At 34.3% G+C, this 23,608-nt stretch overlaps 2 protein-coding genes and 1 pseudogene across 5 annotated transcripts; 2 read left to right on the forward strand and 1 right to left on the reverse strand.

The window, feature by feature from the left end:
• The first annotated feature begins 4,988 nt into the window (after positions 1 to 4,988).
• Positions 4,989 to 7,047, forward strand: LOC145033496 (uncharacterized). Of its 4 annotated transcripts, XM_078982091.1 has the most exons (6): positions 4,989 to 5,295; positions 5,415 to 5,461; positions 6,122 to 6,165; positions 6,368 to 6,459; positions 6,555 to 6,670; positions 6,749 to 7,047. In XM_078982091.1, the coding sequence occupies exons 1-5, from the start codon at positions 5,259 to 5,261 to the stop codon at positions 6,641 to 6,643; spliced, it is 309 nt and encodes a 102-aa protein (XP_078838217.1). In that variant the 5' UTR covers positions 4,989 to 5,258; the 3' UTR covers positions 6,644 to 6,670; positions 6,749 to 7,047. The 4 variants fall into 4 exon arrangements, 1 of the variants encoding a protein (XP_078838217.1); XR_013677590.1 differs by having other exon boundaries at positions 4,992 to 5,461; positions 6,345 to 6,459; XR_013677591.1 differs by lacking the exon at positions 6,368 to 6,459 and having other exon boundaries at positions 4,993 to 5,461.
• A 9,805-nt stretch (positions 7,048 to 16,852) lies between these two features.
• LOC145034907 (17.5 kDa class I heat shock protein-like) lies at positions 16,853 to 17,638 on the forward strand (annotated as a pseudogene).
• A 291-nt stretch (positions 17,639 to 17,929) lies between these two features.
• On the reverse strand, positions 17,930 to 22,388 carry LOC145034905 (Leucine-rich repeat protein kinase family protein). The gene is made up of 14 exons (XM_078983466.1): positions 22,070 to 22,388; positions 21,450 to 21,987; positions 20,871 to 21,382; positions 20,655 to 20,784; positions 20,511 to 20,582; positions 20,341 to 20,409; positions 20,172 to 20,243; positions 20,010 to 20,078; positions 19,661 to 19,833; positions 19,314 to 19,579; positions 19,095 to 19,221; positions 18,949 to 19,014; positions 18,558 to 18,877; positions 17,930 to 18,485 (listed from the first exon to the last, which is right to left on the reverse strand). Exons 1-14 carry the CDS (start codon positions 22,140 to 22,142, stop codon positions 18,165 to 18,167), a joined length of 2,808 nt encoding a protein of 935 aa, XP_078839592.1. The 5' UTR covers positions 22,143 to 22,388; the 3' UTR covers positions 17,930 to 18,164.
• Between the last annotated feature and the right edge of the window lie 1,220 nt (positions 22,389 to 23,608).

Raw genomic sequence — 23,608 nt, forward strand, 5'->3', positions numbered from 1 at the left:
CAAACAAAATTATGAATATATGTATTAGGGATAAAATGGTAATTTTGTTACAATTGGAAAACTTTTTCTTCTTGGATACAATGGTTGGTGCAAAGTTTAGTGGGTTGAATATTTCACCTGGTTACCAACTTCATTAGGAGGTAAACTATAACTTTTGAAGATTGGATCTTAGTTTACACTTCTTGGATTCTTGGTATTCAGTCATATTCTGATTTCAACATAGTGAAACAAAATGAATATGAACACGAACATGCCAGATGATATGCGAAATATTATGATTTACCAACGTTGTAATGTCCATATGAAATTTCCACTGAAGGACAAAAGAGAACTCTTCAACTTGCATCCTCACTTTTTATGTGAGCTATGTTATTTCATATTTGGATATCCATAATATCCTTATTTTCACCCTTATTATCATGTTGTTTTCACCCTATTATCATGTTGTTCAATCATTTTGGTAGGATCTTGTTGGATAATATTGTTTTAGACAACCTTAATATAATTTACTTCTATTTAATTTTTGTTTTAATTATGTAATACACAAATATCTAAGCTAGTCCTATTGTAAACATATAAGAAATAAAACATTTTCATTTATAATCAAGAGTCATTAACCCAACCATATTTTCTAAGAAAAATATTACACAATAACAACCTAACATGAAAGTTCATCAAGCTTAGTAATAACGATTTTCAAAATTTTGGATTTTTAACAACTTTTTCATTATATATATATATATATATATATATATATATATATATATATATATATATATATATATATCTTTACTATCTTATAAAAGAAATCCTACTATTACTAAAAATAGATTGAATAAAATAATAATATTTTTTAAAACGTTCAAATATTTATGCTTAAAGTACAACTGATCTTTAATATAATAATATTATCTATTATATCTACAAGTCTTTCTATACTACTTTGGCTCTTATCTCCTCCCGATATATCGGACGCCTTCCCCATGTTTCTTAACAAAATTGAATCCGCCCAAACTTATCATTTGGTTTCTCGTGCCTTTGTTTAAAGTAGCTTCTAAATCGAGGAACTTGGCACCGTCTTCTCCATCATTTTCAGTCTCTCAAATCCTAATCTCTCTCTCTCTCTCTCTCACCGTTTATCATCGCCACCACATCCCTCCTATCTACTCTCTCTAACATCCCGATCATTATTCACCATCTCCACAACACCGCATCGACACCGCCATTGGGGTCTCTCTCCCTCTTACTACCGCCTTAAATCACTGGTCAGTGGTCACCCATGTCATCAACGTAAGGAAATCGAAACTTTCTATATTTTTTCTCTGGTACATGGTCCATTTTTTAAAGTAGCGCTACAAGTTATTAAACAGGTTCGTATAATCGTATTAGCAGGATCAAATGCTGAGATAAGATATTAAAATCACCATCATTGTCTCAGTTTTGTCCTCCAGGTAACAAGCCCACCCTCTCTCTTTGTGGATTTTTATGGGTTTTGTTGTTTTACGCAACACATTCAAATTTTTTCTTGCAGGGTTTTTATGGAAATCACAATCGTCTTCTTCGTTTTGTCATCTAGGTAATGGACTCCCCCCTTCTCTATTGTTTCATTCAAAATGTAATTGAATTTACAGCTTTATCACTTGTAATTTTGAGGAGTTTTGTTCTCATTTTGAATATTTTTGCAGTTGTAACAACAATAAATGGTGAAGAAAAGAAACAGAAGAAGTGATTAAAGGATTGGCGGCAACAAGTTGGAGTTTTATTGGGGCCTGGGGGTTTAAAGTATAAAGATGAGGAATGTGTTTCTTATCCAATTAGAGGTAAATAATATATTTTAAAGTTTTGATTGTGGGTTTGCTTCCATGAGTTCGGACTCTTCATTCTCCATCACTCTATCGAGTCCCTCCATCTCCCTTTGCATCAAAAACCCTAGCCGTATATCACCATCAATTCCATGTTCTGGACCTGGTATGTTTAATCATAAACATATTTCAGATTTATGACTTCAATTATCTAAGATATATAAAGAAAATCATAGACCTTGAATCATTAGATTTCTGGAAGGCGGATATGGTGTAAACTAAATTGAAAGTTTTTGAACTTTATCCTTTCGTGTGTGGCTCTTGATTCTTATCCTTTTTCTGAATAATCTTGATTTCTTGGGTTTTTCTGATTTATCTTTTTTCTGATTAAGGTGTTTTGTTTTTTGGTATTAGGCTTTCAAATTTCTTGATGTTTTATGTTTTAGCTCTCTCTGATTTTAGGTTCACGTATTTTTCTTTCAGATTTCCTCATGGTTGTGTAGGGTTTTGCTCTACAAATATGGATATACCCCAATAACCAATGAGAAGATACACGAGGATTTGTTAATTTAATTATAATTTGCAATATGATTTTGTGCAACGATTTCATCCTAAAGTCATTTGCTTATTATATACAGTATTTTTTTTTCAACTTTAACATATTTGTGGAGCTATGAATACATTTCAACAACAGAGAAAAGAGAGATGAAATCCATAGTTCAACATGATTATAGATCCATAAACCATGGATCTGGATCTACATCCAGAAACCACCGGCATCGATTCACCACCAAGTAGTTTCTATTCAAATTTTGCATGCAAGAATCTCGAACCTCTCTCTTCACTATTACTCTGCACAAATCTATTGTCTTGTATGATATTTGGTTTCTAAGTACTTGAGAGATCTGATACATAATTTTGTGTTAAATAAGTTGTTAAGGGTTCAATATTTCTCGACAGGCTTTACTTCAGTTAAGGGTAATACTTCACCGAAAATGAGTTTAGTTATAATATTTCAAATTGTTTGTTAAGAAATTTGAAGCCTTTCTATTATGTGTTGTCATTGAAGGACGATCTGAATCTACTTCGCCTCTATATCCTGCTCCTCCACCAGCTTGTCAGTCATGGAGCAGTCTAAGTCAATGGGGAGAGGAACTTCGACCAGTCATCACAAGCCTAACTGGTAGCATCTCTTTTTCTTATATTTTGGATTTCATATTTTCTAATTTTTTTTAGTGTCTATTTTATTATATGATGACTAAAGGAGTTCAAAAGTCTTGAACTATGATTTTTTTTTTTATTTCCCACAATCTATCGGATTCTATAATGATCATGTAGGTATTTGTTCTAAATTGTTCCTAAAATGATTCTTTAAGCCATTATTAGTAAAAAATTCAGGTATTAGTTTAGGTTTTTTTTCCGGCTTCATCTATTTCAGAAAAATAATCACAAATAGTCTGTTTTTTCCTTTAATAATAAAGAGTATTTGTTACGCATTCATGTTTGATACGGGATATATTATATACTATATTGGGCATCAAAAGTGTATAGTGGACTAATAGCTTTTGACTCATTTCTTCAACATTTATGGCTATTGTGCAATAATAATCTTAGTTTTGAAGATAATGTTGAAGAAAAATAGCATGCAACAACAGCTTGGGTGAATCAGGACACGTCCATATTTTTCGGAGGTAACACGGTAAAGGGAGTTCAGTTTTAAGCTTTTTTTTGGCTTTGTTGTTACTCATGTGGGTTATGCCTCTCAAGGTTTATCACAGGTGGTGGCGAGTTTATCATATACGTAAGTTGTTATGATTTAGTTTCAGTTTTTTTTCTTCATATCTTGTAGCTTGTGATGGTCACTGAAGCAAGAAGTTCTGAATGTAATTAAATTTGGCTATTATGTTTATTGAATAATAAGATGAACCGAGAATAGGGTAAAACAATCATTTTTATAAATTATACATGTAGGTTGTCGAGTCTAATGGGCTTAGTGTGTCTTAAATTTTGAAGAATAGGTTGTTTTGTTGCAAAAGATATTAATGACATTACTATTTCTCTCAAAACTGATAATATTCCCCCAACCCCTCCCCCTCTTTCAGAAATGGGTTTGATTGAGGAGTGCACACATGTGTTTATATTTGAATTTGATTTTTAAAATATTGAATGAGTTTTTTGCTTCACAGACTTGCTTATACACAAATAATGTCAGGCCTAACATTTCTTTTTTACTCAATTTGTAGGTAATGGAGGTGGAGGGTATACAATAGAGAATGTTCAAGCTAATATATAGTCAACTAAAGTTTTGGAATATATGTACCCTGATTCTTATACATGTCAATTGAGATCTGGTATATATATTAATTTTCTTATTGCATTGTTTGACTGTCATGACTCACCTGATCTAATTCATTGAGATTCCTTATCACTTATGTATTCCCTGTTTGTTTTCTTGTTTTCATTTTCTTACAATATATTTTTTTAAGCAATACACTTCGAAAGTAGTAGGCGATAACATTACAAACTTTCAATGCCTTATGTATAAACAATGCTTGAATGACCAAACAGCTCGTAAATGCTACATGCAAATTCTCTTACACAATTTGGAATTGTTTTTTTTTTTAAATTCTAAAATTGTAATTTTTTTCTTTAAATTTCAATCGGTTGACGTTCGGACCATTGCAAACTGCACACAATGTGTGTATAATGGATTCCAAAAGCATAAATTGGATGTGCCCTAATTTCTAAAATGAAGGACTATAAACGTACACTAAACACCAAAATATTTAGTTTCTTTTGTATTGCGAGGGTTACATTTATTTGTTGTCGTAAAACCGATTGATAACAATATGCATATGTTTTGTGTTACTTGAAATCTAACATGTTTCTGTATAGAACTTATTGCCGAATGAGTAACTATTTTTCGCCGCCGCTTTGCGCGGGTATACGGCTAGTATATATATATATATATATATATATATATATATATATATATATATATATATATATATATATATATATATATATATATATATTAACTATATTATAAAGCATATTCAACATTTTTTGAATTTTAAGAGGTATAACTTTTACAACACCATGTACAACAGTTTTATGCGGCTAGCCTTATCCCGTGTCTCTGCGTCTTTCTCGCTCAATCATATGCATTTATCCCGAAAATACGTAAAATTCAATTATGAAATATTGTATTCCTTCCTCGATAAGGTTTATTCGATAAATCATTCTCATTCTTCAACTGCGATTTAGGGTTTGGTTTTGGCTTCCGCCCCTATAGCCTTTCAGACCCTATTGTTATTCCACAAGTATCCATTCCAAATTAATCATCAAGTTGAAAAATCTAAACGCAAAAAGAACGATACATCGGAGCCCAGGGAAGGAGAGGTGGTTTGAATCAAGAGGATACACTTCCCTCCCCGTTTTCTCTAAATGCCCTAGATGCCACCAGCAACCAAAACTACCGTCGTCACTAATGGTATGCATTGACAAAACCTAAAAGCTAACCAATTTTGCTCCTAAATCCGTCTTGTTCCTATCCTTGTTAATCACCATATTGAAACTATAAATCCTCTACTGATGGAAACCTTACCGAAGGAAGAAGGCCTGGATACGTCTCGGCTACATCGACGTCTGTTATGAAGGTAAGATTAATTTATGTTTCTCTCGATTTTGGTATTTTGAAATCTGTTTCTTTATCTTTGTTGGACTTTATTTTTACGGTTTTCATTATGCTACGATCAACCACCCATGAGTCGTTTGTTTATCTACCGCACCACCATCAACACCACCATCGCTGCTTTAATCGTTAGAAACTCAAGAGGTTTCCCTGCAGTTAGTTTTACCTAAATCTTTTTATTTCCCATTCTCTTCTCACTTTTCTCTTTTCTATCTAATTTTGTATAACATCTTTCTTTATTGGCCAAACAAAAAATTGAAATTATCAACATCCTGAGGGAGAGAAAGCAATACATCATCTAGGGTTTCAGATATCAAACCTAGATGTGAAAATCTTAGATGAAGGGTTGCAAGGTTTTGAAATACATATACATGTCGATTTCTTTATTTCTTTTTTATCTTGTGAATGAACTATGATGTTTTTGACTGATCTTGGGTATAAATAATAAATCCATAGTTTGAGTTTTTTTGCTCTTAACTCTGTTTTTATTCTCTTCTGCAGTTCATATTATCCAAAATGATTATCAAACGAGAGCTCTTAACTTTTTGACTGATCTTGGATGTAAATAACATATCCATAGTTTGGGTTTTTTTGCTCTTAACTCTGTTTTCATTCTCTTATGCAGGTCATATTATTCAAAATGATTATCAATCGAAAGCTCTTAACCAGGTTTTACTTATCCTCTCTCTATTTCTTTCTTTCTTTTTCTCTATTTATCTTTGGTTTCGATTCATTTCTTGAATATTTTAAAAATTGTGATTATCATTGAGAAGTTGTGGAACTAATGGAGTGTTAGTGTTGAATGATGTGGAAAATCATGAGTTATTGACTTATACATTTTGATGAAGTGTGTGATGGTTGAAAATAATAGGCAAGTTGGAGAACCTGTGGTTCTCTCTTATACTTTGCTTAATATTAAAATGGCAGAAATATTGAAGCCAATTGTGTGTATGGATACATCAGGTATGTATATGTATATGTATATGTATATGTATATCCATGTGTGGTGTATGTACAAGAATAAGAACAAAGGGTTAAAGTGGTACCTGTTTGTGCAGATATGTGTGTATCTACGTGTGTGTTAAATGCAATAAAGAAAAAAAATGAGAAGGCTAGCCAAGAAACGGAAAACTTAGCAGGGAATTAGTGATTGATTTCTAACTGCAATTTTGAAGTAATTTTGGCATCTATTTTGGTTTTGATTTTGGATTTGTAACTCCAAATTTGATATTATGTTTTAAATGGATTTCAGGACTATGATGAAGTCGACACTGCCATCACCATCGAGATCTCTGGAAGAAGAAGTGGCAAAGCTACTATATGACTCACGATACCTAAGCCGACTAAAAAATTCACGCCCAAAAAAATAAAGGTTAGCGTCAATAACACGCGCCAAAGAAAAGACGTGCGTGAATTATACGTACCCTTATTAAGACAAAAACATTTTTGTATATAATAATGATATATATATATATATATATATATATATATATATTTTCCCTAATCGTCTTCTTAAATCTTCATTTTGAATGAAGAAGATTGGATTTTTAATTTTTTCCCTTCTTTTCTATCTTCTCTATATATTTTTATGTATATCTAACGTGAATAACGGGTTTGAAATTAATGAACAACCTAGAGAATATAAACAAATTTGGAACAACCTAAAAACATGAAAAATAAATTCCAAAATCAAAAAAATTAAAAATATTTGAATTATATATGAATTATTCAACCTATTGAAACAAGGAGTTTGGAATGTCAAACAATTTTTCAGAAGAAATAATTTTCGAACTTAGCTTTTGAAAAAAAAAAAAAAACAATTTAAAAAAATTACAAGTTTCGAACTTTTTGGTTATTTTATTTCTCAAATTTCAAAAATATATAGAACAAAGTTTTTGTATGGTAATTGAGCTCTACAAGACATCACATTTCAGGATTGTGAACAATAAATGAATTTAGGAAAGGTCAGGACTTTAATGAAATGGGCTTTAGACCTTATTGGATGATGACAATGTTGGATAGTGATTAAAGCCTTGATTTGTGTCTTGGAGTTAAGTGGTAAAATGGGAAAAGTGATGTTTTAGACTTCTTTCATGAATTATGATTTTTAGTTTGACATGTGTTAAGCCAAAATTAACTAGATAGAAGTATGAGGCTCATCAGTACCTTTAACCAATGTTTTGACCAAGTGTGACCAAAGGGTATTTTGGACAATAGGGGTGTAAGAGGCTCATAAACAAAATATTTTTGTACTCTTAGTAACATAAAATACTTCTATAATATTTTAAATATTTGTTTGTTTCTAATTGCGGTTCTTGTATGAGGGTTGGTAGGTTAATGGACTGGTTGCCCACTACAACTATCCCCCGACATATGCTAGTCACTTCTCGGACGAATATAGTTGATTAGACTATATTCCTCCTAGACTTGAGTACATACCCCGAGGCATAATGTTAGTGTACAACTCATCCATTTTTATTTTACTTTTCGTGATTTATCCTAGATGTGTCACTATACTGGCATGCATGTACGTACTTATACTTTTTATAACGAAACTATTTCATTTCCAAAAGTATAGTTATTTGAAAATTGTTTAATCAGAGACTTTTAGTCCCAATACATTTAGAGCTTATATATCTTACGTTGTTTGATATACTAAGTTCACTATAAACAATGCTCTGATACCAATCTGTCACACCCCTAAACCAAAGATGACGGAAACATTCGGGGGTGGAGAACTTCATGTATAGTATCACAACAATGAGTATGATAGTGCTCAAAGTACAAACAACCAACATAATTATAATTGAAAAAGTTACGTCATAGTATGAGTTTACATGTTTCTAAATCAATTACATTATGTTGACAAAAATACAATGATTGACGTCTTAGCGTTCCATCCTCAAAAGTCGTTGTTTACTAGTTTTATTGATTCCCTGAGAATACAAGTAGTTTTGAAAAAGTGTCAACAATTAAGTTGGTGAGTTCATAAGCTTTTTGAATGAAATGTTGAAACCCTTCTTTGTAAAAGTAGTGTTTGTTCCAAAAAAAATCCAATATTTTCCCTTTTAAAATGTATTGTAGTCTTAAATGTCAAGACTAATAGTATACTAGTATTTTTCCATATAAAATCGTGAATCATGCAAGTTAAAATCGACATAAACTTGTTAGTTTAAATGGAAATCCCGTAAATCTTATGTTTGTTAATACCCCATGTGAGTTATTATAACCATACTATGACTTAGTTGGCCTTGTATACGACGTTCTTCAGGCGTCGAAATGTTAATGACATTTGTCACCCCAAACCTGCCGGTCTGGCTATTGCATGCAACTAAGGTGTGGGTTTGTCAAACCCAATATAGATCTATACACAACTATCACGTTCTCCTTACAAGAGATTCTGGTTATAATTATAGGACTTTTGTTGTGCTACTTTGGAAATAACGTGAAGCGAATGTCTCACAAATTTATTCATTAACAGATTTACGTAGTGTGAAATTGAAAACCCCTTTTTGTTTGTAGAAATGTACTCTTTTGTAATGTTATGTAAAATAAACTATACCTATTATAGTTTATCAAAATGTTCGTAATGTATAATATTCATTTTCTGTATAAGTAGATTATATAGCTAAACGTAATTATGTGGATGTTGCTTCAACATGCATTTATTGTAATAATAAATAGTTATTACAATTTAGTGAACGTTTTTTTTAATATAGTTTTATCCTGACAGATAACACATGAAAATTGTGAAGACATCAAAGATTTACACTTTGCTCAACATGTTACAAAGTGTTAATAAAGTTGTAATCTGTAAGTTGTTTTTACCATTTATACATTGATTTAGAAAAATCATACGAGATCGAAAACCAGATCCGTAAGCTCTGATAGTTTATAAAATGTGTCTAGTTTGTTCACAATTTTTTTTATGATTTTTAGAAGCTCCTAATTGGTGTGAAAATGTTCATATTTACAGACAAGTCTAAATTCGTAACTACAGTGATAGGCAGTTTTGTAAAAATCACAATAAATTGTAGAAAAATCGTATGGACATGTGCAAGTAGTCATTTTAAAGGTATAAACCTGAAATATTTTCACCTAATATAGTTTTGAAAAGTAAAAAGTTTAAGATGTCCAAAACAGTTCGTGAATGAACATTAACTTTTCTGTTGAAAGCTGATTTTTGAGTTTAGTTATGTTGTTGGTGTTTTAACTTGTATTCTCCCCCTAAAATTTGAAGAAAAGATGAAAATGTTAGGGTATGAACTCACCTTGAGTGATTTCAGTAGATAGATGATGAAGAAAAAGGGTTTCCAAGTCAAGAACACTTGGGAGATACTTGAGGATTCGAAGATCTAGTAACAAATATGATGTTATTTGTGTAAGGAATCCATGAGCTGAGTGAAAATATGTAAGATAATAAAGTGTAGGATGAAGTCACTTACCAGACTTGGAGGGAAAAGCTCAAGAACAACCTCCAAACTTGAGTTTAGAGAAAGTGAGAGAGAAATGGGTTTGATTCTTCTTTGAGAAAGAGTGAATAATATGGGAGGAGAAGTGAAGATTTCTAGCCCTTTGATTTGATTATGGGCTGGTGAAATAGTGTGAAAGGACAACTAGTTGACTAAGTATGGAGGAATAGTGACTGAGTATGGCCCTGGAATGGTTGTGGTGGGTTGCTTGTGTCATAACATTAAGGTAAAGTCAACATTCCACCTTAATATCTTACCCACTAGATTTTATTCTTAAATAAAGATTTCCTTAAAATGTGTTTAAATTATGAATATTTAGGGTCTTATATGTCAAAATATGATTTTTGGTGAAAATCTCACATCAAAATCATGAATAACGGGCTTAAAACGCGAAAATGGTCGAAAACCGGGAAGAAGGGCGAAATCTGTGAAATTTCTGATTTTGGAGCCGAGGGCTCGGTCCCTGAGAGTCTAGAACCGAAGGTGGGTTCGGTTGTGGAAGAGAACCAAAAGGTGGTTCGGTCCAAGGAATCTCGCAGGCGAAGAGGCGAAGGCGAAGGTAAGTTCGGTCCTCCGGGTTTCGGGTTCGGTCATGCGAAGTTCGGTTTTAGCGAGTTCGGTCCCCTCTCTCGGTTTCGCTTGCTGTTGTTTCGGTCCCTTCTCTCGGTTTCTCTTGCTTCTATTTCGGTTCCCTCTCTCGGTTCGACTTCGGTTCTTAAGTTCATAGGGGCTTCGCTTCTTAGGGTTTCGACCCTAAGAGGGTTCGCCCCTATAAAGTTGGTTTTCAAGATTTCTTCTCGTGTTGCGAGGTTTTTGGCTAAATTAAGGGTCAGGATGCCCCCAAATCATTATAAAAAGTTTAAGGAGATTGTGAGAGAGATTTGGGAGAGAGATAGATTGATAAAGAGAGATTGAGAGAGACTTTGTTTGTGACATTTTTGGATGTTTAGCTTCGCAACGCAAGGTCCTTACACCCCGTTAAGCTACGTTATGATGGTTATATGCCCCCGAGGGGTATGGAATAATGTTTTATCGAATAGTTTCATCACTTAACCCGATTAGGGTTTGGAATTTTTGAACGGATGATCTTCCCAAGAGATAACTTGTTATTAAAATAGTGAGTTGTACAATAGTAACATAATGTAAACCCTAATATACAAGGGTTAGATGAGTTGGCCGGTATGACCTGTTGACTTTATTTGAATTTGACTTTATCGGAAATTGATGGTTGTCATACCGTTACAATTTCAAAACAATAGCAATTCGAACGAAGAAAATATAGAGGGAAAAGGAGATAGTGATGAAATCAATTTAGATGATGATGAGCCTCTTTTTCCTAGTTTCGATGAAAGCAGTTCAAGTAAAAGGAAGAGGTCTAAGATTGTTTCCAACAACCGTTCAACCAAGAGTAAAATTTCAATTTATAAGGAAAAAGTAGATGCTTTATTGGATGTCATATCAACAAAAAGCACACAAACTTATCTACAAAACAATCCTTCCCCCAACAATAGCAGATTCCATGGTCATTGTCATCAAGTTTCCCAATTTTCGTGAAGGTTCCAACGAATTTTTACAAGCATTACTTGTCTTTATCAAAAAGCAAAATCATGAAGCTTTTATGTTTTGACAACTGATGAAGCAAAGATGGAGTTTCTTAAGTTACTTGTGAAATAATGACTTGGCATTTGACATTATGTCTTATCGTTTTCTGTGTTATTCTTTGACATTATGTGTTATGCTTCGATAATATGTGTTATGCTTTGATATTATGTGTTGTCCTTTGACATTATGTATTCGAAATTTTATATGATGTGTTATTGTTTGTCGTTACATCATCTACATTTTATATTATGTGTTACTGCTTGACATCTTTTTATTTGTATTATGTAGGATGGATAGTGATGACTCTAATTCATCTAGTGATAATGAAGAATGTTAGGTGGAAGAGGATAGAGAATTTGAAATGTTATGTGAATTAGCTTTGAAAGGGATAATACTATGTAACATCCATAAAATTCGTGCCGATTTAAAACTTTTTAATTCATTTAAAACATTCAATTAGTACAATTTGTTTTCAAATAGATTAAACATCAGAGTATCCTTAGAACCAATCACAAAATCATGAAATATGAGGAGCGGTACGATCACGCCTTTGCCTTGCCACAATCTCCTGATGTTCCTGAAACAATAAACTGAAACTGTAAGCCCGAAAGCTTAGTGAGTTCCCCCAAAATATCAACCTCATAATACCATAATCATATCATATATCAAACACAGAACAATCATGCATCTCGAGTCTACAAAGTGACTGGTCCGCCCGTAATGGGCCTTCAGTCCACCTGGTCCACTCTTTGAGTCTACAGTATGACTGGACCGCCCGCACCGGCCTTCAGTCTATCTGGTCCTCTCTCCAAGCCTCGACACATCTGGACTGCCCTCATGGGGCCTTCAGCCTATCTGAACCGCTCGCTGAGCCTTCGCCCTGACTATGTGCCCTCCTGGGTCTGAAGTCTATCCAGTCCACCCTGGGTATGTTGGCCTACAGCACGAAGCAGGATCCGCCTCATCCCAACCCCTTTACTAACACAATCATGTGCACATAAACAGATAATCACATAACAGTCCATATATAAACAAACCGATCTAGCAGATCATATAGCATATCAACGTCCTAATCAGGATACTAACCTAAACCAGGTCACTAAACATAGCATCATCCTACATACCAGGATAACGACCTAAACCAGATCACTAAGCATAATACCATCCTATCTACCAGGATGCAGGTCTAACAGATCAATAAACATATCAAACAATACTGGTATATAATGTGAGAAAGGGTCGACCTTGGTGCCTTAGACCCTGTTGATATAATTAGGATAACTCACCTTGCAACTGTTGAACTGAACCACAAAATCGCGTTCCCAAAGCACTGCCCCAGACTCCAACAAATAACCATCAATGGTCCATTGACATGAATTTCCGATTTACCAACATCTCCTACAGAAGTCAAACTCAGTCAATCCTGGTCAAAGTCACAGTCAATGGTCAAGGTCAACAGTTCATGTTGACCTCAGCTCGTCGAGTATCCTCAGCTACTCGCCGAGTTTCTTGCATATCTCAACGACTCGTCGAGTTCCTAATGTCAGTGGTTGCCACTCCTTGGCCAACTCGCTGAGTTTTTCCTTACAACTCATCATGCTCATACGTGTCACTAGATTGGGAAAATCCCAGCCGACTCATCGAGCCACTCACTCAACTCACCGAGCTTCACGACAATCTTTATCGGACTTGTCGAGTTGTTCATCCAACTCGTCGAGTTCATGCTTATCTTCATATGACTCGCTGAATCGACCATGCGACTCACTGAGTTCATTCAGTCCTTTATCCATAAAAGGGTTTTTTAAGCCATGTAAAGGCTCCAAAATTGTAGATCCAGCTTCCCAATACATGTTGATCACGTAAAGCTGCAAGCTTTACATGCATGCAAGGCTCTAGATGCTCTAATTGGCAGATCCAAGCTTGATATGGGGTTTAACTCCTTAAGAAGGGTTCATTCTTTGAAAGGGCTCAGACTTTATGAACTTATAACCCAAGAAGGGTCCAGATCTGAAGTTGCAACTTCAGATCTAGCTTATTCACCAAGAAATAGCTCCAAAAACAAGGTAAAAAGCCCTAATTTCACCCAAGAGAGACCTAAAAGGAAAATAGAGATAGGATCACGAATTGATACCTCAAAACAAAGCTATAGGAGGCATGTTTATAGATCCACACGAGTTCCTTGCTGCTAGCTTCTTGATCTTCAAGCTTCCTTCACCAACTTCACCTTCCAAATCTCAAACACACTCAAATGGAGTCCTCACACGAAACTAGGGTTTTCTGGCTCTCAAGGGGACTGAAGGGAGGCTAAGGAGGTCTTATGATCCTTTAAATAGGATACAAAACCCCGACAATTAGGGTTTCATCCTCCAGCTCCTACTCGTCGAGTCCCTACTTGGACTTGGCGAGTAGGTCACTTAAAGTCGTGGACCACCCCGCTGCTACTCGGCGAGTCAAGCAACCAATTCGTCGAGTAGCCCTAAACTCATGAGAATTTATATCCATAAATTGATCCTCGGGAAATCGGGGTGTTACATACTAGCTTGTAATGTACGCAAGGCATGTCACACTTCAAATTTATTAATAAAGTACTAATGGCCATCCTACACGGTGTTATGAGATGTTTAGACTGCACGTACCAGTTTTTAGACAGTTATGTATAAATCTTGCTACAAATTACAGACTGCAACAAACACAAAATATATCTATTAAGGAGTTTGTAGGAATATTTTAGATGACTTTGGCTCATGGGTGTATCAATATATTTATACAAGAATTTTTTAATCATTTGGAGGAACCGATTCATAGGAATCTCCATACAGTTTTGGAAGTTGTGCTAAAGCTGAGTGCCGACATCATCAAGCCAAACACAAACTATAATAATGATGTTCTCGAATATATATATATATATATATATATATATATATATATATATATATATATATATATATATTAAATAACCCTCGATATCATCCAATGTTCAATGTATTATCCAGTGTTCAGTTACTTGGTAGTCAAATTTTAACAAATGACTTATTTATGATATCTTTTGTATTTGAAGGATTGCATTGGTGCTATAGATGGGACACATGTTAGGGCATCAGTTCCACAAAAAGAGGAAGCGAAGTATATTGGTCGAAAGGGATATGCAACACAAAATATAATGGCCAATTTGTGATTTTAACATGTTGTTTACATTTGTATGGGCCGGTTGGGAGGGGATAACACACGACACAAGGATTTTCAGTGAAGCCTTACAGAGACCAGATCTTAGTTTTCCATATCGAACGGATGGTTAGTATAATTTCTTTTGGAACACAAGTTTTATGTTTTTACTACTTCTTTGAAACGAATAACAAAATTTTGTTTTATTTACAGATAAATATTACGTTGTTAATGCCCGATATCCAAATACCAAAGGGTATCTTGCTCCACACAAAGGCGCAAATATTCGTAATCATTTACCGGATTTCCAACGTGGACACATGGCTGCTATTCGTGAACCTCGTGGACCGAAAGAGAAATTTAACTATCTCCACTCATCATTGAGAAATATCATTGAACGAACTTTTGGAGTGTGAAAACGGTTGGATTAATGTCTAAGTCCATAACTATTTTGGTATGTACTTGACCCGATTGTACATGGTCCTTTTGGGTTATATTCACCAAAGCAATTTGATAAGATGATTTATGGAGAAAGAGGATTAATTATGATTTATTAATACATTATATGAATAATATATTAAAAGAGAAATCATATTGTTTAATTAATAATAGTCAAGAATTAATAAGAATTAGTTTTGTGGCTAAAAGACATTAATTAAATAAAGGGGACTAGAATTGTCAATTGTGTGATAGTTGAATATTGGGCTAATGGACTCCATATTACAGGGGTGGACGAATTTTATGGGGAAACCCATTAGAAATCATCCAAGGCCTCTAAGGAGGGAGTCCATGGGCTGCTTAGGGCCTGAGTAGTCAAATTAGGTTTTCCTTGTTTGATAACCCTAATAGCCTCACTATTTAAGGACCCCTAGAGCACCAAAAACGTGGCCAAGAGTTTCCTTAGGGTTTCTAAACGTTTTTGGACGCCTCTCCTTTTCTCCTAAGTCATCCTCTTGCTCTTGGTGTTTGTGAGCCATTAGAGGTACTACACTTATGGTACTTGCTTTCAAAGCTAAGGAGATTCAAGGAACTAGTTGTTATTACTACATAACAACAAAAGGTATGTATTCTATTCTTCTATGTGGATTTGGAAAATAGTAGTAGCATGCCAGGTCTCTTTTTGTGTTCATAAAGTTGTATAACTAATAGTGAAAACATAGATCCAACTATAGGGTTGCATGCACACATATGATTGTTTGTATAAAACCTATAAAAAACTTGGGTGAACGTTATTAAGAGACATGCATGTTAATTACAAGTACAAGAATCAAGTGAGAATTGTGATAGCATCGATGACGATCCATAATTATATTAGAAATGTTGGTAGGTATGATGAAACATTTAATAGAACACAACAAGAATCATACAATCTCATACGAGGTGGTACTAGTAGTGAAGTTTACGAAGAAGGTCCAGGTACACATCTACGGAGAAGGTCCATGTACACATCGCACAGGTGATGATAATTCGTATATGGCAGCGATACGAAATATTACTGCATAAGATAAATCACATTGCAGGGATGAATGTAATATGACGTTATCTATGATATTTTTTATGAATAATTTATAATTTATAAGAACGTAATTTTAATATTATCATTGTCTAATAAAAAAAATTAGCAATATTTTAAAAGAATTTTATATTTTATATTTTCTAATAAAAATTTTACAAAATTATAATATGTGTGTAAAAAAATTGTTAAGTATAAAATAACATATGTAAAAGAGTAAACCATTGTAAATATGTAAGCATGTCTTTTTAGTCATTTTAGAGGTAAAAGTTTAGCAAACATTTTTTAAAAACAACTTTTGACTTTTGTTCCTTATAAACTAATCAAAACGCGCTTTAAAAAAAATCATTTTACAAAAAGTCCCTTTACAAGTCATGGACCTTTTTTTTTTTATAAAAAGCAATCATGTTTAAGTTACCATTGAAAAACGGAAGACATAACATGGGATTTACTCAACCTAATAATATTTGATACCAAACAAAATTTCATTCGTCAAATTTCTACATCAATCAAAAGTAATCCTTTTTAAGTTGGGAGCTGATATTTTCATGGAGCTTTTTTATTTTTCCACTGAAAAATATAGCATATTGACCATTATACCCTTATTTCCAATTTTCCATTCGTAAATAGAGAGAAATCCGTGTTTTCCTTTCGAACCTATATTAAATCCCAACCCATTCACAAGTGCCATCGGAAGTTGAAACCAGATCAAGCTAAGCGAATTCTTCTTGCAACAGTTTATAAGATAAGTCTATAGGACAGTAGACGATGTCGATTATTCCAAGTTTCTTCCATGGAAGACGAAGCACATCTTCGATCCTTTTTCACTCGAAATATGGGACCCTTTCATAGATTTCCTAATTTGATATGCGTTTGATATCTCAAGAGAAACCAACGGTTATGTAAATACACGTGTAGATTGGAAGGAAACCCTATAAGTCGATCTGTCCAAAGCCGATCTTCCTAGGATCAAGAAAGAAGAAGTCAAGGCGGAGGTAGAAAGCAACATGATTATACAAATTAGAGGTAAGAAAAATGTTGACAAAGAAGATAAAAACATACATGGCATCTTGTCGAACGAAGCAGTGACAAGTTCACCGGAAAGTTCATGTCGCTAGAGAATGCTAATATGGATCATGTGAAAGCAGCCATGGAAAACAGAGTGCTAACGAGTCACGGTTACTATACCTGGGGAAAAAGTGAAGAAGTCATATGTCAAGTCCATTAAAATCTTTGTTTAAAAAATCCACCGGTCTATAAAGTTGTACATGATTAAAGGTGTATATTGTTTAGTCTGGTTGGGTGTGGTTGTTGTGTGTGTGTCAATAATTTAGGTCTTTTTGTTTAGCAAGACTGATATATTAATAACATAATGACCGCATCTTTAAGATCATGTTTGATATATGGGTGATCGAGAAGAAATGAGAAAATCTTGTTTTGTGGGCTGAAGAAGCATCAGCTGAAGATGCAACCTCTAAGGGGAAGAAGTGTTAAGTGTTTCGTCCGCCGTTTGGAGTTTCCAAGACTTGGTCATGTAAACAAAAACTGCATTTCTTTATTTTTAAGTATTTACAAATTCAAATGGGGCTATAATAGTCCATATGTAATTTTTTTTAGTGGAAGAACCAAAAAGTTAAGTGGAAAAATCAATTCCCTTTTAAGTTAGCATTGAAAAAAGGAAGACTTATTACTCAACCTAATAATATTTGATACCAACAAAATTCCGTTCGTCAAATTTCTACATCAATCTTCCGTTTGAAGCCCCACACTTGCATGTTCTCTCGAGATGAGGCTTATAAAAAGATCTTACAAGTTAGGCAACGACTACTCCTTGATTTTGATTGCAAACAAAAAGAAGAAAACATGTACGACTTAACTTATGTATCAGTTTCTTCATAGTTATTAGATTAGTATACACATTATCTAGCAGAAGGAACCAGGCAGTCGTTGGAAAGATCTGGGCTCTCGATATCAAGGAAAGTCGTTAATAAAGTTTTCCGTGAAGATTGTGCTCGCGAACTTCCCGACGTTATTATCTTCCCGTCGTTCCCCTTTTCAATCGTGATTGCATCTTGTATCGCCAAGATGATTTCTTGCATCCGAGGTCTATTAGATCCGTGTTGATCCACACACTGAATCGCAACTTCTGCAATTCGCCATATCGATTCAATCTTCACATCCCGTGTTATCGTAGGATCGATTATACTCGCCACATCTCCTTTTCGAATCAACGACCTCGCCTGCAAAAACAAAAATCAATACTCTGCTCCACGAGAATCTAAACCCTAAATAAACCCATAAACTTAAATTACCCAGTGAACAATGCTCCAATCGGCCCCGTACTCTTCCGGCGACACAGGCTTCCGCCCGGAGATAAGTTCTAACAGAACGACTCCGAAACTGTAGACGTCGCTTTTCTCTGTTAACTGTTGGTTAGCGTAGTACTCGGGGTCAAGGTAGCCGACTGTTCCTCTTGCTACGCTCGATACGTGTGTCAAATCTTCTTCGGTTTGTCTTGAAAGTCCAAAATCCGATACTTTAGCCCTCATATTGATATCCAGAAGAATATTGCTGGTTTTTATGTCCCTGTGAATGATGCTAGGGTTGCATCCGGTGTGCAAATACTCAAGACCTGAAATTAATCAAACTTTTCCGGTCATTGTTCGCTTTCATTTGAAAAATCCACAAGAAGTTTTATTTAACCTTTAGCGGAATCTTCTGCAATCCGGAGACGAGCTCGCCAGTCCAAATGCTTCTTGTTGACTCGATCTGTTTGGATTTTTGTCTCGTAAGATTATCAGATTGAATACGAAGAGTGTAGATCGTGATTTGGTTAACAATTAACGTACCGTGTATGTGATCTCGCAAAGTTCCGTTGTGCATGTACTCATAAACAAGCATGCGATGGTGTTCTTCTTCACAGTATCCTATTAATGGTACGAGATTTCTATGATGAATTCTTGACAAAAGAGCAACCTGTAAGTATAGTACGCATTTCAATTTACTTATCGTTTCAAATGTAATATATGAATTACTGAAAACTGTTGTTTGTGATTTGCGATTACTACCTCTGTAACGAACTGTTGGGTTCCATGGCTAGATGAATCCGCCATCATTTTAACAGCCACCTCCTTTCCGTCTTTCATTTTTCCATAATATACAGGCCCGAAACTTCCTTTACCAATCTTCTTCGAGAATCCATTTGTAGCTGCTTCTATTTCAGCAAGTGAAAAATAATACGATACTCCTTCATCCATTAAACTTCCAGCTCGAGTCGAGTAGGCCATTAATCCTATGGTGCTCTTGCGTGACGAAAATGCCCCTGGAGTAGTGGCTAGTTTCACAATTACCAATCAGATAAAAACGTCATAATGGGAATGGGAACTAATTCGTAAAAGGATGTAAGATTAGGTACCTTTATCGTCACTTCTTTGACTCGGTGTTTTTGTCCGAAAATGTCGCAGTAGTAATAAGCTTCCTAGAAACAGAATAAATAGAACCGCAAGAATTCCGACCGAAATTCCTAATATCAATTTGTAATGAGATTTGTGCTTCGTATTTCTGTGGAGGCCATGATTACCTTCATAGCTGCAGTAGTAAATCTTGTACAACTTCAGAAAATGTGTTGTCAAATCAAAACACCAGACAGCATAGGACATTACAATTTTTAACTTTTTTTTTTTTACTACATCAATGTCATTACAACCTGTTTCTAATGTCGTTTTTTTTTTCTCTCTAAAACATGAAAAGGAAAAATTGCTTACACAAAGATTATTTTTCCTGTTAATAATGCCGGAGGGATGTCCCCTGTCAAAGAGTTGTTCTGAATATACCTGCATAAGGACCAATCAAAGTTACCTAACGGTTAATAACCCCATGAAAAACCCATTGATGTGCAAAAAAATTAAAAAAAAATCACCACTTACAATTCTTGTAGGTTTGGCAAACTACCAAAATAAGATGGTAACAAACCGCTCAGCCTGTTGTTCTCTAAATGTCTAATTTATCCAAGAGGCAAGAACACATTTAGTCAGCAAACACTTAACAAGACTACTCTTCTTTAGAATATTTAAGAGTAATAAACCAAAAACTTACATAATTTTCAATTGCTCAAGGTTACTCATATCCGGGATTGTCCCATTGAGTGAATTCCCATTTAACCACCTAAAAATAAACCAATAGCGGGTGTTAAATGTTAAATGTTAAATGTTAATTGTTAAAATGTTGAATTGACTTAAAGATTTTTATTGTAGTACAATACTTACAACTCTGTCAACTCTTGTAAGTCTTTAATCCCACCCGGAATTTCACCTTCCAGATTCGAACCTGGCAAAACGCTGTTCAAACATATCAATATAAATCATATAATTTTTTTTAACTAAGTTTAAATTTATAATATCTCAACTTACATTTTGGTGATTCGGGGAGGAACATTCGAGCTGCAACTCACCCATGCCCACTGAACAGGGACACATGGATCACCTTCTTCAATCATATCTCCAGTTTCAAGCATCGAACTAAACGCACCAAGAACATTCACTTCCATGAAGAAGACAAAAAACTGATCAGTCAACTTAATTTGTGATTAGTTTCATATAACTGAGAGATAGTTAGTTTGTTCTTACAATCTTTTCTATCGGTTTTTGATGCAATGGGTACATATTTACTGATTTCAACAGCATTCAAGAGTGGTCCTTGAGAAGAATCTAGTGTTTTCTTAAAAGAAAACGAAAACACAAAAGACAATGAAACGTTCATATAACTAGGTTCATATAACGTGTAGCTTCCATTAGCATTTTCTTCAATATTCACCACCGCATTACTGTAATCAGGAACATAAGGCTCCTTCATTGTGAACTTTCTAGTTTCATTTTCCGGCAAGTCTTCAATTTCTGCAAAATAAGCATAAGCTCGAGCATTTGCAGGGAAATCTTCCAAGTTCAATCTGTAACTAAGAGTCCCTTGAGTCCCCACAACCGCTGTTTGCATCACTTTCACCGGTGGATATTCTCTCGTGTTTGTGTTTATCTCCTTCGTTGTGTTAATCCTCACAGTTCCAGGCGCCACCCCCACCAGAAAATTCTGCCGTTTTGCAAGATCCGAATCCCATATTCGATCATACGGATCATCTGGATACCTAAAATATCGAAAATTTTGTATCAAAATCGTTCAATTTGTCAGATATGAAGATCGTAAGAACATACCTTACGGCTTCCGTGCTTGAAGCACCGAAGTTAACCCTAGCTGCGACTTTTAAGAAGAAATTATCTTCATAATCAGTAGCGTACATCGAGAGATTCAACGGCCGGAGCTCGAGTGTGGATAGAAAAGGAGCACCCGTCGTCGCACAGCATAAACATACGTCGATTGAACTCGAAGGTGCTCTGATGATCATCTCTTTGACGTAAACAGTCGATGCATCCAATACGCTAACAGTTGCCCATCTGGTTGCATCGAGATAGAGCTGAAATTTAGGGTATGTGTTTTCGCTCTCTGAACTGCCGTACAAAAAGGTGGTACGAACTACGTATCGTCTTCTTTCTGTGGTATTTAGAGTATAGCAATACTTCTTGTTGTCTATGGGGAAATCCCTGCGCCTTTGATACTGAATTGCGTTGTCGTTTGGGTTTTCGATCTCGACTGATGTTCCATGGTGAACGATTCCAGAATCCGAAACCCATGCTAGACCTGTTTTAGGGTCGGTGTGATTGCTTGTTCCTCCACAGTCGATACTTACAAATTCTGCAATGATTATATATATATGCTAATTAATTAAACACGAGAATCTTCCAATTCAGTGTAAAAGATGAAGATGACGGCATACCTGTAACTTGACAGAGAAGAGAAGGGATTGAACAGGTGAGAAATAGTAAAACAAATTGAAGAATTAAACCCATGAAGGTCGGGAAGTAGAAAAAGGTTGAAAATTATGAGGAAATTGCAGCATTTCAGTGAATTATTAGGTCTTGGATCGACATTGACAAATCTCGAAGTCTGGACTCCACTTGAATTCAGCTTTTTTTGATTGATGAGTTTGTGTGCAGCGTTGATTCACATTCTCTGTCTGTTTTTCCTGATTTTTCAAATCTTGCTTTTCTTTATGGACAGAATCTCATGTTCTTTTTTTGGTGTTCTCCTTTTAGTGCTTTGGTGAAGAATATAAGCAGGATACGACACCAGCTCATTCAAATAAAGGTGAAAAACATCTGCTTTGGACATAATGTAACACAAAATTATGTTAATTATCTCGCTGGTTAATTTGAGAAAATATGTCTGATAATACATTTACAAGAAAAATACAACCAATTTGATTCACTTTTAATTTATTACTTTTAAGGAAACTCATTTGATTTTGGTTATTTTGTACTTTATCCACTATGTATTGAAATATTTCATTAAAACAATTTTTTTCTATATAGACCATTTTTGTTGCCTATAACATGTTAAACTGCTCGTACCAGAAATAATTATTAAAATTGAGTATTTTAGTTAAATACTTTTATTTACATTGGTTAAAATGTGTTAAAAAAACAAAATATAGTTGTTTTTAATATAAAATATAATTAAAGTAACTGACTCATTAATTTAGTTATATTTTATTTGATAGTATCCTTAATTTTTTATATAATTATATTAAATTGTGAACTTTCTACTTTTGCTTTTGATCATACCTTTCCAACCAAACCTTATTGACTATGTAAAACACTATTGCCTTTGATTGAATTGTGCATATATTTTTTAGCTTATTTGTTCCATTCAAATATTACTATCACATATAATTCTAGGAGTATGCAAAGATACGTTTGGGGTCGATGAAAAGGTAAATTTTAAACGATCGTATGGAAAGGATTGGAACAAAAGATGTTTAGTTTTGTTTGGTACTAATTTTTTAAATAAATCATGTGCAACTTTTACCAATAATATATATATATATATATATATATATATATATATATATATATATATATATATATATATATATATATATATATATATATATATATATAATCTTATAGTTTCACAGATAGTTTGATCACCTGATATATACAATAAAACGTAGGGAAAATGAATTACAAGCCCAACAAAGTTTTCAAACCGTTCAAAAAACCCTAATCATGTTTTGTATGTTCAAAAAAACCCAACAAACTTAATATTTTGTCTAAAAAGTCAAACTAAGTTACACTTTCCTGAAAGTCAAATAAGAGAAACAGATGACGTGGCTTATTACTGTATCGGAAAAATGACTTGTTAGACCAACGAAGTTTCCAAAACGTTTAAAAAACTCCAATCATGTTTTGACTGTTCAAAAAAACCCCAACGAACTTAAACAAAACAAAATTGAGATTTTTTTGAATGGTTTGGA

Source organism: Lactuca saligna, chromosome 3 (assembly GCF_052625555.1).
Source record: "Lactuca saligna cultivar CGN05327 chromosome 3, ASM5262555v1, whole genome shotgun sequence".
Taxonomy (NCBI): Eukaryota; Viridiplantae; Streptophyta; class Magnoliopsida; order Asterales; family Asteraceae; genus Lactuca; species Lactuca saligna.